Source organism: Zeugodacus cucurbitae, chromosome 2 (assembly GCF_028554725.1).
Source record: "Zeugodacus cucurbitae isolate PBARC_wt_2022May chromosome 2, idZeuCucr1.2, whole genome shotgun sequence".
Taxonomy (NCBI): Eukaryota; Metazoa; Arthropoda; class Insecta; order Diptera; family Tephritidae; genus Zeugodacus; species Zeugodacus cucurbitae.
The window spans coordinates 32,514,764-32,527,449 of record NC_071667.1 but is presented as its reverse complement, the minus strand read 5'-3'; the positions used below and the strand labels follow the sequence as shown (position 1 = coordinate 32,527,449).

The window sequence follows — 12,686 nt, the reverse complement described above, 5'->3', positions numbered from 1 at the left end:
TCGAACACTTTCAGGGCTGGAGTGTTTTCGTCCATTCGGACAACATGACCTAGCCAGCGTAGCCGCTGTCTTTTTATTCGCTGAACTATGTCAATGTCGTCGTATAACTCGTACAGCTCATCGTTCCATCGTCTGCGGTATTCGCCGTTGCCAATGTTCTGAGGACCATAAATCTTGCGCAAAATTTTCCTCTCGAAAACTCCTAGTGTCGTCTCATCTGATGTTGACATCGTCCAAGCTTCTGCACCGTAAAGCAGGACGGGAATGATAAGCGACTTGTAGAGCTTGATTTTGGTTCGTCGAGAGAGGACTTTACTGTTCAATTGCCTACTCAGTCCAAAGTAGCACCTGTTGGCAAGAGTTATTCTGCGCTGGATTTCGAGGCTGACATTGTTCGTGTTGTTGATGCTGGTTCCCAGGTATACGAAATTATCTACGACCTCGAAGTTATGACTGTCAACAGTGACGTGGGAGCCAAGACGCGAATGCGCCGACTGTTTGTTTGATGACAGGAGATATTTCGTCTTGTCCTCATTCACCTCCAGACCCATTCGCTTCGCCTCCTTATCCATGCGGGAAAAAGCAGAACAAACGGCGCGGTTGTTGCTTCCGATGATATCAATATCATCGGCGTACGCCAGGAGCTGTACACTCTTGTAGAAGATTGTACCTTCTCGGTTTAGCTCTGCAGCTCTTATAATTTTTTCCAGCATCAGGTTAAAGAAGTCGCACGATAGTGGGTCACCTTGTCTGAAACCTCGTTTGGTATCGAACGGCTCGGAGAGGTCCTTCCCAATCATGACGGAGCTTTTGGTGTTGCTCAACGTCAATTTACACAGCCGTATTAGTTTTGCGGGGATACCAAATTCAGACATCGCGGCGTAAAGGCAACTCCTTTTCGTGCTGTCGAAAGCAGCTTTAAAATCGACAAAAAGGTGGTGTGTGTCGATCCTCTTTTCTCGGGTCTTTTCCAAGATTTGGCGCATGGTGAATATCTGGTCAGTTGTCGATTTTCCAGGTCTAAAGCCACACTGATAAGGTCCAATCAGTTTGTTGACGGTGGGCTTTAGTCTTTCACACAATACGCTCGATAGAACCTTGTATGCGATATTTAGGAGGCTGATCCCACGGTAATTGGCGCAGATTGTGGGATCTCCCTTTTTATGGATTGGGCAGAGCACACTGAGATTCCAATCGTCAGGCATGCTTTCTTCCGACCATATTCTGCAAAGAAGCTGATGCATGCACCTTATCAGTTCTTCGCCGCCGTATTTGAATAGTTCTGCCGGTAATCTATCGGCCCCCGCTGCTTTGTTGTTCTTCAAGCGGGTAATTGCTATTCGAATTTCTTCATGGTCGGGTAATGGAACATCTGTTCCATCGTCATCGATTGGGGGATCGGGTTCGCCATCTCCTGGTGTTGTACTCTCACTGCCATTCAGCAGGTCGGAGAAGTGTTCCCTACATAATCCCAGTATGCCCTGGACATCGGTTACCAGATTACCACCTTGGTCTCTACATGAGGATGCTCCGGTCTTGAAACCTTCGTTAAGTCGCTTCATTTTGTCATAAAATTTTCGAGCATTCCCTCTGTCTGCCAGCTTCTCAAGCTCTTCGTACTCACGCATTTCGGCCTCTTTCTTTTTTTGTCTGCAAATGCGTCTCGCTTCCCTCTTCCGCTCTCGGTATCTATCCCATCCCGCACGTGTTGTGGTCGTTTGCAATGTTGCGAGGTAGGCAGTCTGTTTTCTCTCCGCTGCGAACCGGCACTCCTCATCGTACCAGCTTGTTTTTTGTCGTTGCCGAAAACCAATTGTTTCGGCTGCAGCGGTACGCAGTGAGTTTGAGATGCCGTTCCACAGTTCCCTTATACCGAGATGCTGATGAGTGCTCTCAGAGAGCAGGAGTGCAAGTCGAGTAGAGTATTTCGTGGCTGTCTGTTGCGATTGCAGCTTTTCGACGTCGAACCTTCCTTGTGTTTGTTGACGGGCATTCTTTGCTGCACAGAGGCGGGTGCGTATCTTCGCTGCGACCAGATAATGGTCCGAGTCTATATTTGGTCCTCGGAGCGTACGCACGTCTAAAACACAGGAGACATGTCTTCCGTCTATCACAACGTGATCGATTTGGTTCCGCGTGTTTCGATCAGGAGACAGCCAAGTAGCTTGATGTATTTTCTTATGCTGGAATCTGGTACTACAGACGACCATATTTCGGGCCCCAGCGAAGTCGATCAGCCTCAGGCCGTTTGGCGATGTTTCGTCATGGAGGCTGAATTTTCCGACTGTTGTGCCAAAGACACCTTCTTTACCCACCCTGGCGATAAAATCACCAAGCACGACTTTTACATCGTGGCGGGGGCAGCGCTCATAGGTGCGTTCTAGGCGCTCATAGAAAGCATCTTTGGTCACATCGTCCTTCTCTTCCGTTGGGGCGTGGGCGCAAATCAGCGATATGTTGAAGAACCTCGCTTTGATGCGGATTGTGGCTAGACGTTCATCCACCGGGGTGAATGCCAGGACTCTGCGACGGAGTCTCTCTCCCACCACAAATCCAACACCAAATTTGCGCTCCTTTATATGGCCGCTGTAGTAGATGTCACAAGGACCCACCTTCTTCCGTCCTTGTCCCGTCCATCGCACTTCTTGGATGGCGGTGATGTCAGCCTTAAGTCGTATGAGGACATCAACCAGCTGGGCAGAGGCACCTTCCCAATTAAGGGTCCGGACATTCCAGGTGCATGCCCTTATATCATTATCCTTAAAACGTTTGCAGGGGTCGTCATCAAAAGGGGGGTGTCTCATCCGAGGCTTTCGTAGATTTTTCATTGGGGGGTGTTTATATGTGGTGGGTCCCAAACCCTACGCACAACCGCATAAGCGGGCTTCGCCTTCTCACTTTAGCTGATGATGTCTGTTGGCTACCCAGAGGATACTTGGTCTAAAACCGGAAGTCGTGAGCTGCTTGAACCATGTGGAGAAGAATCGTTTCTGGCCACTCCCAAGTGAGTGACAATCAAAAACTTTCCTCACTTGCGTGAACTTCTACACATGATCCCATCCTCCAGCAGAAGGTGTCAGCCGAAAAGAACGACCAAAAACTATTGCATCTGAGACATTGGATTTTTTTAAAGAAGAAGCGCGGAAGAAGCAGATTCGGCACGAAGAAACTATGCTGATCGAAAAGGAAAAATTACTAGTTGACAAGGAGAGGATAAAAGCAATGTTGGATTTGCGGCAAGTTTTGGAGGGATTGTGCCAAAAATAAAAAGAGTTCATTTTTTAATAAACTTTATGTTTATATTCATGTAATATATATTATTATTACATATAATTCTAAGAAGTTCCTATTTTCAATAAAATAAATATTTATTAATTAATTAACGTTTTATTTAAAAAAGTATTCTAGGGTAGGTGGTTTCAATTAAATTAACTAATACATATATGTACATATATACATTATACATAATTTAAACAATACTTTTATGAAACAAATAGCATTTTCAAGTTATTTCGTCTGATAATTCCTTCATTAGTGTCATTTATATTTTCAGGTAGTTCAATCATATCGTGATCATTTGAGTTTTCTAAATTTTCTGGCATACTCGTATGTAGGGATGGCAACGATTAATCATTTGATTAAATTAATCGATTATTTTCATTCAATTTACGATTTAATTGCATCGAAACACCTTTTCTAATTACTCGACTATTACTCGAGTAATTGCAAAATAATCGCAAACAGCATTTTCAAATTTAATACATTTTATGTTCATCTAAGTTAGCTTACAAGGGTCGAAATTGGTCACATCAGTCATTAATGACTGCAAACGTTGTAAACATAGTGAAATTCTAATATGTCAAGGTAGTTTAATATCAAAAAATGAATGTCTGGTAACACTGCATTTACAGTTAAGTCAAACGCATTTTACGTTCAGTTGTTTGAAGAGCAATGGCGCCAGTCAAAAGCGAAGTTTGGAAATTTTTTAATAAAATAAGCAATAACTACGTTAAATGTCAACTTTGCTGCAAAAATTTAAAATTTTCTAATAATACATCAAATATGTTGCAGCATTTAAAATTAAAGCATGCAACTGTAGCCTGCAAATTGGTGGTAAGTTGGAGCAATCGGTATTACATTTTAAATTTCTTCTAGTTATATATAAATATATGTGTACAAATTAGACTCTGCAATCTAGGAGTAAAGACAATGTTTCCCTAAGTGATGATGACACTGAAACCATGATTGAAATGCCGAATTGCAGCAGCAAACCAATTAATGAAAGCCCTTTGAGTGAGGGGCCAAGCTTCAGCAGCAAGAAACCGAATGAAAGCAGCATGATAGAGCTACCCAGCTGTAGCAATAAAAATCCTCAACCCCTCATTTCTAAAGTCTTCCAAAATATTGAAAACTTTTCGCTTCATGGCTCAAAGAACCAAAAGCTACAGCATGGAATAGTGGAAATGGTTATCAAGGATAATCTACCTTTTGACTTTGTTGAAGGTATATTAAAATACATTACAAAACAAATTGATAATTAATGACGCTTTTTGTTCATTTATTTTTTAAAAGGTAAAGGCTTCTTAAGTTTCATGAAGCAACATTTTCCTCTTTACAAAGTCCCAACAAGAAATACCATCAAGGCTCACATTGAAAAAATGTACGATGAAGAAAAAGAAAAATGTGTAGCGATGCTAAAAACTTTTTCATATTTGAGTTTAACGATAGATATCTGGACTGATGTAGAAATGAATAGCATGCTTGGTGTGACAATTCATGGTGTAAATGGGACGAAGCAATTTAATGGAACAATTGGCGTTTATAAATTAACGGAAACACATACTGCATCACATATTTCCGAAGTTCTCACTGCTGCTTTGAAAGACTTTTCTATTGACGAAAAACAAGTAATGGCTGTAGTGACCGATAATGGTGCAAACATCGTAAAAGCAGTACATGATTCTTTTGGCAAAAAACGCCATATTCCTTGTTTTGCACACACCCTCAATTTGGTATGCGAAAACTCACTGAACAATCCTGAAGTAAATGCAGTTGTTGTAAAATGCAAAAAAATAGTTAAGTGGCTAAAAAGAAGTGTTAAAGCTAATGATGATCTTCGAAATATGCAAGCTGCTGCCGGAGTAGCTGAAGGCAAAATGCTAAAGCCAATTTTGGACGTGAAAACACGTTGGAATTCGACTTACTACATGCTTGAACGGTTCATTAAACTATGTTCATATATTAACCAAATACTCCTCAACTATTCTGACGCACCGGTAATGATAACATCTAAGGAAAAAGATGATATCATCGAAATACTCAGTGTATTGAGACCATTAGAAGCAATGACTGTACAACTAAGTGGTGAACAACGAGCAACGTTAAGTCAAGTGATTCCATTAGTTCACTGTGGTCGGGAACAAATAGTGAGAATAACAGCTAAACAGCCAGTCGCTGAACAACTAAAAGATGTCGTGTTAAATCAGTTTGATCGTAGATTTGGCTACATCGAACATTCCTTTTTGCTAGCTGCATCAACATTACTCGACCCGAGATTCAAAATAATTCATTTCAAAGACCCATTAGCGTTGTCCCCAGTTATAAAGTTTTTACGTACTGAAATAACAGTTGCAGATGTTACTATGGAAACGGGCAGCGAATCGTCAGTGGAATCGGTAGAGAATGAGTTTGATCTCTGGGCTCCTCACAAAACTCTAGTGCACAAAAGAAGGAGGAAGGACAACGATTTTACATCTCCACAAGATGAATTGAGCTTTTATTTGAATTGTCAGGTATTAGAACTAAGTGGAAACACTATTGATGCTTGGGAAGAAATGAAAACCGTTTACCCAAAACTGTACGGACTTTCAAAAAAGTATTGTCATCTACTTGGTACCTCAGTACCAGCTGAGCGGCTTTTCTCAAAAGCGGGTGCAACTGCGACCGAAAAACGCAATCGTTTGACAACAAACCGTTTATCGAAATTGCTTTTTCTTCAAACTTGGTTGAACAGAGAATAAATTTTCTTGACTTCAATGAATATATTTTCCTTTATGCTAAGACAAATGAATTTTTAATACGATATTTTAATTTTATTTCCGTTTTTGTTTTTGTGTATATACCAAAATAATTTGAATGTCTGAAATAAGAATATAGTCTCCTATATTTTATTGGTTTTATTTTTACGCAAAAATACAAAACATAGTCTTTCAAGCAAAAGGCAATTCTTTTACTTTAAGATTGCTGTACGAATTTTGAAAAATTTAATGTGCTACTTAACTTCAAATATAGGCCATTTTCTCTTTTAGGATATGTCTGGGACTCTGTGATAGAGCATTATAATACAAGATTCGTCGCTGAAACTTGGTTGTGGTCTTTATGCAAACATTGGAATTAATCGATTAATCGATTTTTTTACATTAATTGCAATTAATTGCAATTATTTTTTTATATCTTGCAATTAATCATTTGATTATTTAATCGATTAAAAAAAATTTTTGCCATCCCTACTCGTGTGATTGTCTTCAGAATGAGCCGGATTGCTTCGCAGTATAAAATTATGTAAAATTGCGCAAGCTAATGTCACAGTTGATATGTCTTCTATATTTCGCACATCAATATGATTCAATATTTTGAACTTAGCCCTGAAAATTCCAAATGTTTGCTCGATAAATACTCGGGTTGAACTCATATAATAGTAGAATTGTTTTTCCTCTCTGGAAAGGTGTCCGTTATCTCTAAAAGGAGCAATTAAATATCTTGAAACAGGATATGCTGAATCGGCTAGAATAATTGCATCTTTCGCAAGATTTATTTGTCCAGATGTGATCCCTTTGTAAAGTGGACTATTTTTCCACACATTTGCATCATGGCAGCTACCTGGGTAGCCGATGAACACATCTAAAAAAGAGAACTTACTGTCGCATATGGCCTAAATAATTGAATAAATAACATCTATATTAAAACAGATCTATTAGCCAAGTACATACCTGCATAATAACTGGAAAATTTCCTTTACGGTCATAATAACTAATTGCGTCTGTCTGAGGAGTATTAATTTTGAAATGCGTTCCATCTAAGCATCCGACAACAAAAGGAAATGAATTTACCCGGCTTGTTTGAAAGTTTTCCATTATTTTTTTCTGCTGTGAAACTGACGGCCAACATATTTCGTGTTTAAGTTTGCAGATTGTCTTGATTGTTTTGAGGAAAAGTTTACTGCTACTGTTGCTTAGCTTCCAAAGAGTCATATGCAAGGAATGTTCCAAGGAATATTCACCGTGCGGTGTTGACCAAAAAGGCTCTAACGCATTTTTCAAGTCCTAAGACAAATTTATTTATTAGGTACTTCCAAAAAGCAAACAACAATACTTACTGCAAACGTTTCACGAGTCATGCGAAAATGCGTGAAATATGTATCATCATGGTATAATGGAATTGTTTTCCAAACCTTTGTCATCTTCGTCACTGCCCGCTTTTTTGAAATTTCAGCGAGGAACCACTTTCTATTTCTTAAAAAATTTCGTTTTCTATTTTTTCCATACTTAAACAGCAAATTATTATCACTGCTTTCAAAATTATCTATCGCTATATTTATTAAAAAATTCATGGTTAAACGTTCAAATTCGGTCAAAAAATTCGCTCAAAATGTTGTAATTATTTTGCTTAAGTATTAGCTGAGCATCTGCAACAGTGTTGCAAATTGATTATCAGGGCTGCAATATTGTCGCAGTTATGGAGTGCCTCGAATAAGCCCTATGTCTTCCAATTATATCGACTAAACTAGAGGAGACATCGATTATAATGAGTGGAATGTAAATTTTCAAGAAGTTTTCAGCGAAAACTGAGATTTTGTTTGACAGATTTTGCATGGATGAAAACACAAGTTTCGAACGAAACCCCATTTTGTCTATGAAAACATGTTTTCGATGTCGGTCCGAACATAGTAAAATAAGCCATCTATCAGTGGAGATTGTTTGATTTATCATTTTCAGGGTCAGTTCTTAGTCACAGTTAGTAAATTTATTGGTCACCGTTTCGTTACTAAAATTTGGTTCAATGGTCTCCATAGTTTCATTCTGTAGTTCACCTACTTTTTCGTTTAAAAATTAAAAAATTGAAATTGTTGTTTCATTTGGTATTTTGCATTTCTAATAAATATTATAGATTATTTTTTAAATATTAGCATTTCAGTACAAAGTAAGCTTTAACCGTTTCTGCGGCTAACATTTGGCTAAATTTTTGTAATTTACAATTTCTCAAAAGTTTTGAGTATTGATTTTTTGTGTTGTTATACAATACAAATTAAATTTCACTACTATTACGATTGTTACAAATATTCGTAGTCATTTATATATAGATGCTAATTTAACAATATTTTTCATTTCAATTAATAAATTTAGTGCATTTTCGAATATTCAAAATTTATATATTAACAATCATAATATTGAAAATGATAAATTGAAAGTTCAGCTTAATAATTCCTGCATAGTCAAAACAGAAACAGCCATACAAGACGGAGCTAACTCATACACCACTACACTTGCAAATTTTTTCAGCTTTTACCAACACATACACAATAGCAACTTTTTGTAGTTAATGGCAAACTCGGTAGTTAGAGTGACAACATTCATTAACCCTGATTTTTGTATGTATAAGAGAGAGATGCACGTACTACAATGGATGTGGATGTAAGTGCGTATTAATAATTTGTTACTGATATTATTTTATATATATTTAATTTTCTCTTTACAGAGCGGTACTATTGTTGACTGGATGCTGCAGCGTATTTTAAGGAAATGACTGCAGAAAATGGCAAAGCGAGCTGTAACGCACATCTGGTGCGTACATGCTAAACTAAAAAGAGAAGCAGAACTAGGATTATGCCACTTTAGGCAGATGGGTGAGTTGATAATATCAAACCTTATGTATATACTAAACATAAAATCTTTTGTTAGAATATACTCTTATCTTTTTATTATCCTTTTCAGATATTTGCAAACTTCTTCTTCTTCTTGACTGGCGCAGACACCGCTTAGGCGGTTATAGCCGAGTCCAAAACAGCGCGCCACGCATCCCTCCTTCTGGCAGTTTGGCGCCAATTGGTTATTCCAAGCGAAGCCAGGTCCCTCTCCACCTGGTCCTTCCATCGGAGTGGAGGTCTCCCTCTTCGTCGGCTTCCACCAGCGGGTACTGCATCGAATACTTTCAGAGCTGGAGCACTTTCATCCATTCGAACAACATGACCTAGCCAGCGTAGCCGCTGTTTTTTTATTCGCTGGACTATGTCTATGTCGTCGAATAACACATACAGCTCATCGTTCCATCGTCTGCGGTATTCGCCGTTGCCAATTCTTAAGGGACCATAAATCTTCCGCAAAACCTTTCTCTCGAAAACTCCTAGTGCCGTCTCATCGGATGTTGACATCGTCCACGCTTCTGCACCGTAAAGTAGGACGGGAATGATGAGAGACTTGTAGAGTTTGGTTTTTATTCGTCGAGAGAGGACTTTACTTTCCAATTGCCTACTTAGTCCATAGTAGCACCTGTTGGCAAGAGTGATTCTGCGTTGGATTTCCAGGCTGACATTGTTATTGCTGTTAATGCTGGTTCCCAGGTAGACGAAATTATCTACAACTTCAAAGTTATGATATGGTTATGTGCACAATGCAGCTGCGCCATTGGACACTGTGTATAGGTATATGGAAATTTTTTAAATAAATTAATTACTTAATAAATAATATTAAATAATGAATTATAAAATAATATAATATAATAATGAATTAATAAATAATAATAATTTATCAATTAGGTTAGACAATAACGGCACAGAGTGGCAGCAGGTCGCCAATTTGTTGAAACCACGTTTTGAAGCAAACGTCACGGTATTTGAGAATAAAATATACGTGTTTGGTGGCTTGTCAGCTGCAGGAATGCAATGTGCTGATATGCTGGAACCACGCGGTAATGTTGGTGTAAGTACTAACATTTCACGGTAAACATACACAAGTTCGAATAAATTATTATGCTCTACATTTTCCAGTTGACAATAACAAAGGGCCAAATTTATGTGTTAGGCGGTACAAAAAGTGTTGGTGGCGTTTGTGTGCAATTTTATGATCCATTCAAAAATGTGTGGACAAAGGTTTGTTACTGGTAAACACAACTTTATTGTTTAATATTAACAAATTTACTTTCAGATTTCTCCAATGAATATTGAACGTAGCAACACATGTGGCTTATAACTAAACGAACGCATTCTAGCCAATGGCGGTCTGGCAAATTCAAAGGATAATTAACAGAGCTCTAAAAACAACATTGAGGCGCCGAAGTTGTTCATCTTGCTTCTAATTTGATTAAGGAGGCATTATTAGGCTGAACATTTAACATTTTCAATATTGTGATTGTTAACTTATAAATTTTGAACGTACGCAATAGCACTCAATTTATTAATTTAGATGTAAAATAATGTTAAATTAGCATCTATATACAACTGAATGTACAAATAGTAGTGAAAATTAATTTGCATTGTATAACAATTAATTTGTATTGTATAACAACACAAAAAATCAATTCTTAAAACTTTTGGGAAATTGTAAATTATAAAAATTTAATAATTAATTCTAACTTTATATGTAAAATATGTAAATTTTGTTAATGTATAAATGACTGCCGCAAAAACGTTGGTAAAAATGAAAGTTTACTTTCTACTGAAATGTTAATATATAAAAATTAATCTATAATAATTATTAAAAATGTAAAATACCATACTATAAATGTAAATACCTCATACAATTAAATAAATAAAAATAAAAATAAAAAAAATTAAATTTTTAATTTTTAAACGGAAAAGTAGGTGACCTATAGAATGAAAACCAATGGAGATCAATGAACCAAATTTAAGTAACTAAACGGTGACCCAACAAATGACCAATACCTGTGATTAAAGGGTTACCCTGAAAATGATAAATCGAACAGTCTCCACTTGATGGCTGATTAAAAAAAAAACTACTACAGGGGGCTCTGCTAACCACAGAGTGACATGTGCCTTTCCAAAACAAAGAAAATAGAAATAGAAGACATATGCAGCATTGGCACCAAAATCAATGAGAGAGAGCGAGCAAGATAATCATACCGACATGCCGTAAAAGGGGAGAAATGGTAACTTTTTTCCTGCTGCTTGAACAAAAGAGACCAAAAAAATAATACAAGCTTTCTTTACTGGTAACCAATATTCCATAAGATAAGTAACTCTACTTTGTTACTATATTAACTATCCATTGTTTAGATCCAAGGGCATCATAGAAGTCACTGTTTAGCACGGCGATAAGTAGTAGTAGCGAAACTGCTACTCCAAAGTCCGATGTCATTTGTTGTACATCATCCAATGCCTGAATGTATATGTATAGTTGGTTAGAAATATCTATATTTGTAGAATTTAAAATATCTTTATCGTAGAACAAACCTTGTTATTTGCCGGTTGCGTTGTGCTATTTTGACTTTTATTCTGAATTTGAATATGTATTAATTGTAGCTGCTGCTGCTGCCGGTGTTGTTGTCTGAGTAGTGTGCTGAATGAAGGCATACATTGTTCGATTTTCTGTGTATTGTTATTACCATAAGCATCCATTACGTTGTTATTATTGCAATGTTGGTGTATATTAATGCAATCTAATCTGTTTCTATGAGTACTCTGCCTGGAGTCGCTATTGTTGTACTATCGTTGTGTCACTATTAGAAACCGCTTTAAGCGATTATAGCCGAATCCACCAGAGCGCGCCACTCGTTCCTCCTTTTTGCTTTTTGGCGCCAACTGGAAACACCAAGTGAAGCCAGGTCACTTTGCACTTGGTCTTTCTACCGGAGTCTAGGTCGTCCTCTTCCGCGGCTTCCTCCAGCGGGTATTGCATCGAACACTTTCAGAACTGGAGTGTTTCCATCCATTCGTACAACATGACCTAGCCAGCGTAGCCGCTGTCTTTTTATTCGCTGAACTATGTCAATGGCGTCGTATAAATCGTACAGCTCATCGTCTGCGGCATTCGCCGTTGCCAATGTTCAGAGGACCATAAATCTTACGCAAAACCTTTCTCTCGAAAACCCTCGTCTCATCGGATGTTGTCAACGTCCACGCTTCGCCGCCATACATCAGGACGGGAATAATGAGCGACTTGTATGCCCGGTTTCACAGTTCGTACTTAAGTTGTTCCCAAATAAAATCTTAGCTAAGCATTGTTGTTGACTGAGTAGTCATTTGCGTTTCACAGTTGATGCTTATTTTCAATAAAATTCTATTATGATATATGGCAGCACAATGAAAAACATTTGTTTACAAATACCATCTGACACATTGAAATTATTGTTGATGAAAGATAACTTTGCGACGAATAAATTTAGAATCTGGGAAATGGATGGAAACAATAAAAGGACACCGAAATTCACCGCAAGCGAGTGGGGGCACCTATTGCAACTCGCAGGAAAGTATATAACCGTCATTGAATGCAAGTAATTCCAAAAATTTTTTCAGCAAATAATTTTTATTTTATTTTTTTGACAAATAAGTCAATATTCAAAACAAAAATCAGCTGTTACTTAAGCACTGCTTAAGTCTCCCATTTTCAGTACTTCAGCAGAACCTAAGCACTGACTGTGGAACCGGGCAGTAGAGTTTGATTTTTGTTCGTCGA

At 37.8% G+C, this 12,686-nt stretch overlaps 2 protein-coding genes and 1 long non-coding RNA gene across 7 annotated transcripts; 2 read left to right on the top strand and 1 right to left on the bottom strand.

Annotated features, from left to right (window-relative positions):
• Positions 1–3,387: 3,387 nt before the first annotated feature.
• Positions 3,388–6,146, top strand: LOC128922254 (zinc finger BED domain-containing protein 4-like). Of its 2 annotated transcripts, none has more exons than XM_054232129.1 (3): positions 3,388–4,113; positions 4,185–4,503; positions 4,573–6,146. In XM_054232129.1, the coding sequence occupies exons 1-3, from the start codon at positions 3,952–3,954 to the stop codon at positions 6,018–6,020; spliced, it is 1,929 nt and encodes a 642-aa protein (XP_054088104.1). In that variant the 5' UTR covers positions 3,388–3,951; the 3' UTR covers positions 6,021–6,146. The 2 variants fall into 2 exon arrangements, with proteins under 2 accessions (XP_054088104.1, XP_054088109.1); XM_054232134.1 differs by having other exon boundaries at positions 3,389–4,113; positions 4,199–4,503.
• Positions 6,147–6,179: 33 nt separating this feature from the next.
• LOC128922257 (uncharacterized) lies at positions 6,180–7,840 on the bottom strand. Of its 3 annotated transcripts, XM_054232172.1 has the most exons (4): positions 7,376–7,835; positions 7,110–7,322; positions 6,990–7,043; positions 6,192–6,931 (listed from the first exon to the last, which is right to left on the bottom strand). In XM_054232172.1, the coding sequence occupies exons 1-4, from the start codon at positions 7,607–7,609 to the stop codon at positions 6,485–6,487; spliced, it is 948 nt and encodes a 315-aa protein (XP_054088147.1). In that variant the 5' UTR covers positions 7,610–7,835; the 3' UTR covers positions 6,192–6,484. The 3 variants fall into 3 exon arrangements, 2 of the variants coding, with proteins under 2 accessions (XP_054088147.1, XP_054088138.1); XR_008471482.1 differs by having other exon boundaries at positions 6,180–6,900; positions 6,990–7,322; positions 7,376–7,840; XM_054232163.1 differs by having other exon boundaries at positions 6,201–6,931; positions 6,990–7,322; positions 7,376–7,820.
• Positions 7,841–8,349: 509 nt separating this feature from the next.
• LOC128922263 (uncharacterized) lies at positions 8,350–10,528 on the top strand. Of its 2 annotated transcripts, none has more exons than XR_008471489.1 (6): positions 8,350–8,694; positions 8,755–8,902; positions 8,991–9,697; positions 9,812–9,974; positions 10,043–10,144; positions 10,200–10,528. It is a non-coding gene; the product is annotated as an uncharacterized LOC128922263 (long non-coding RNA). The 2 variants fall into 2 exon arrangements; XR_008471488.1 differs by having other exon boundaries at positions 8,351–8,690; positions 10,200–10,523.
• Positions 10,529–12,686: the final 2,158 nt, after the last annotated feature.

Excerpts from the sequence above, each read along its gene's own strand:
- LOC128922254 (XM_054232129.1), top strand. The coding sequence starts at position 3,952 with ATGGCGCCAGTCAAAAGCGAAGTTTGGAAATTTTTTAATAAAATAAGC. Across the intron at positions 4,114-4,184 it reads CTGTAGCCTGCAAATTGGTG|ACTCTGCAATCTAGGAGTAA; the intron begins GTAAGTTGGAGC and ends TGTACAAATTAG. Across the intron at positions 4,504-4,572 it reads ACCTTTTGACTTTGTTGAAG|GTAAAGGCTTCTTAAGTTTC; the intron begins GTATATTAAAAT and ends ATTTTTTAAAAG.
- LOC128922257 (XM_054232163.1), bottom strand. The coding sequence starts at position 7,609 with ATGAATTTTTTAATAAATATAGCGATAGATAATTTTGAAAGCAGTGAT. Across the intron at positions 7,323-7,375 it reads TGACTCGTGAAACGTTTGCA|GACTTGAAAAATGCGTTAGA; the intron begins GTAAGTATTGTT and ends AATTTGTCTTAG. Across the intron at positions 6,932-6,989 it reads ATTTTCCAGTTATTATGCAG|GCCATATGCGACAGTAAGTT; the intron begins GTATGTACTTGG and ends TCAATTATTTAG.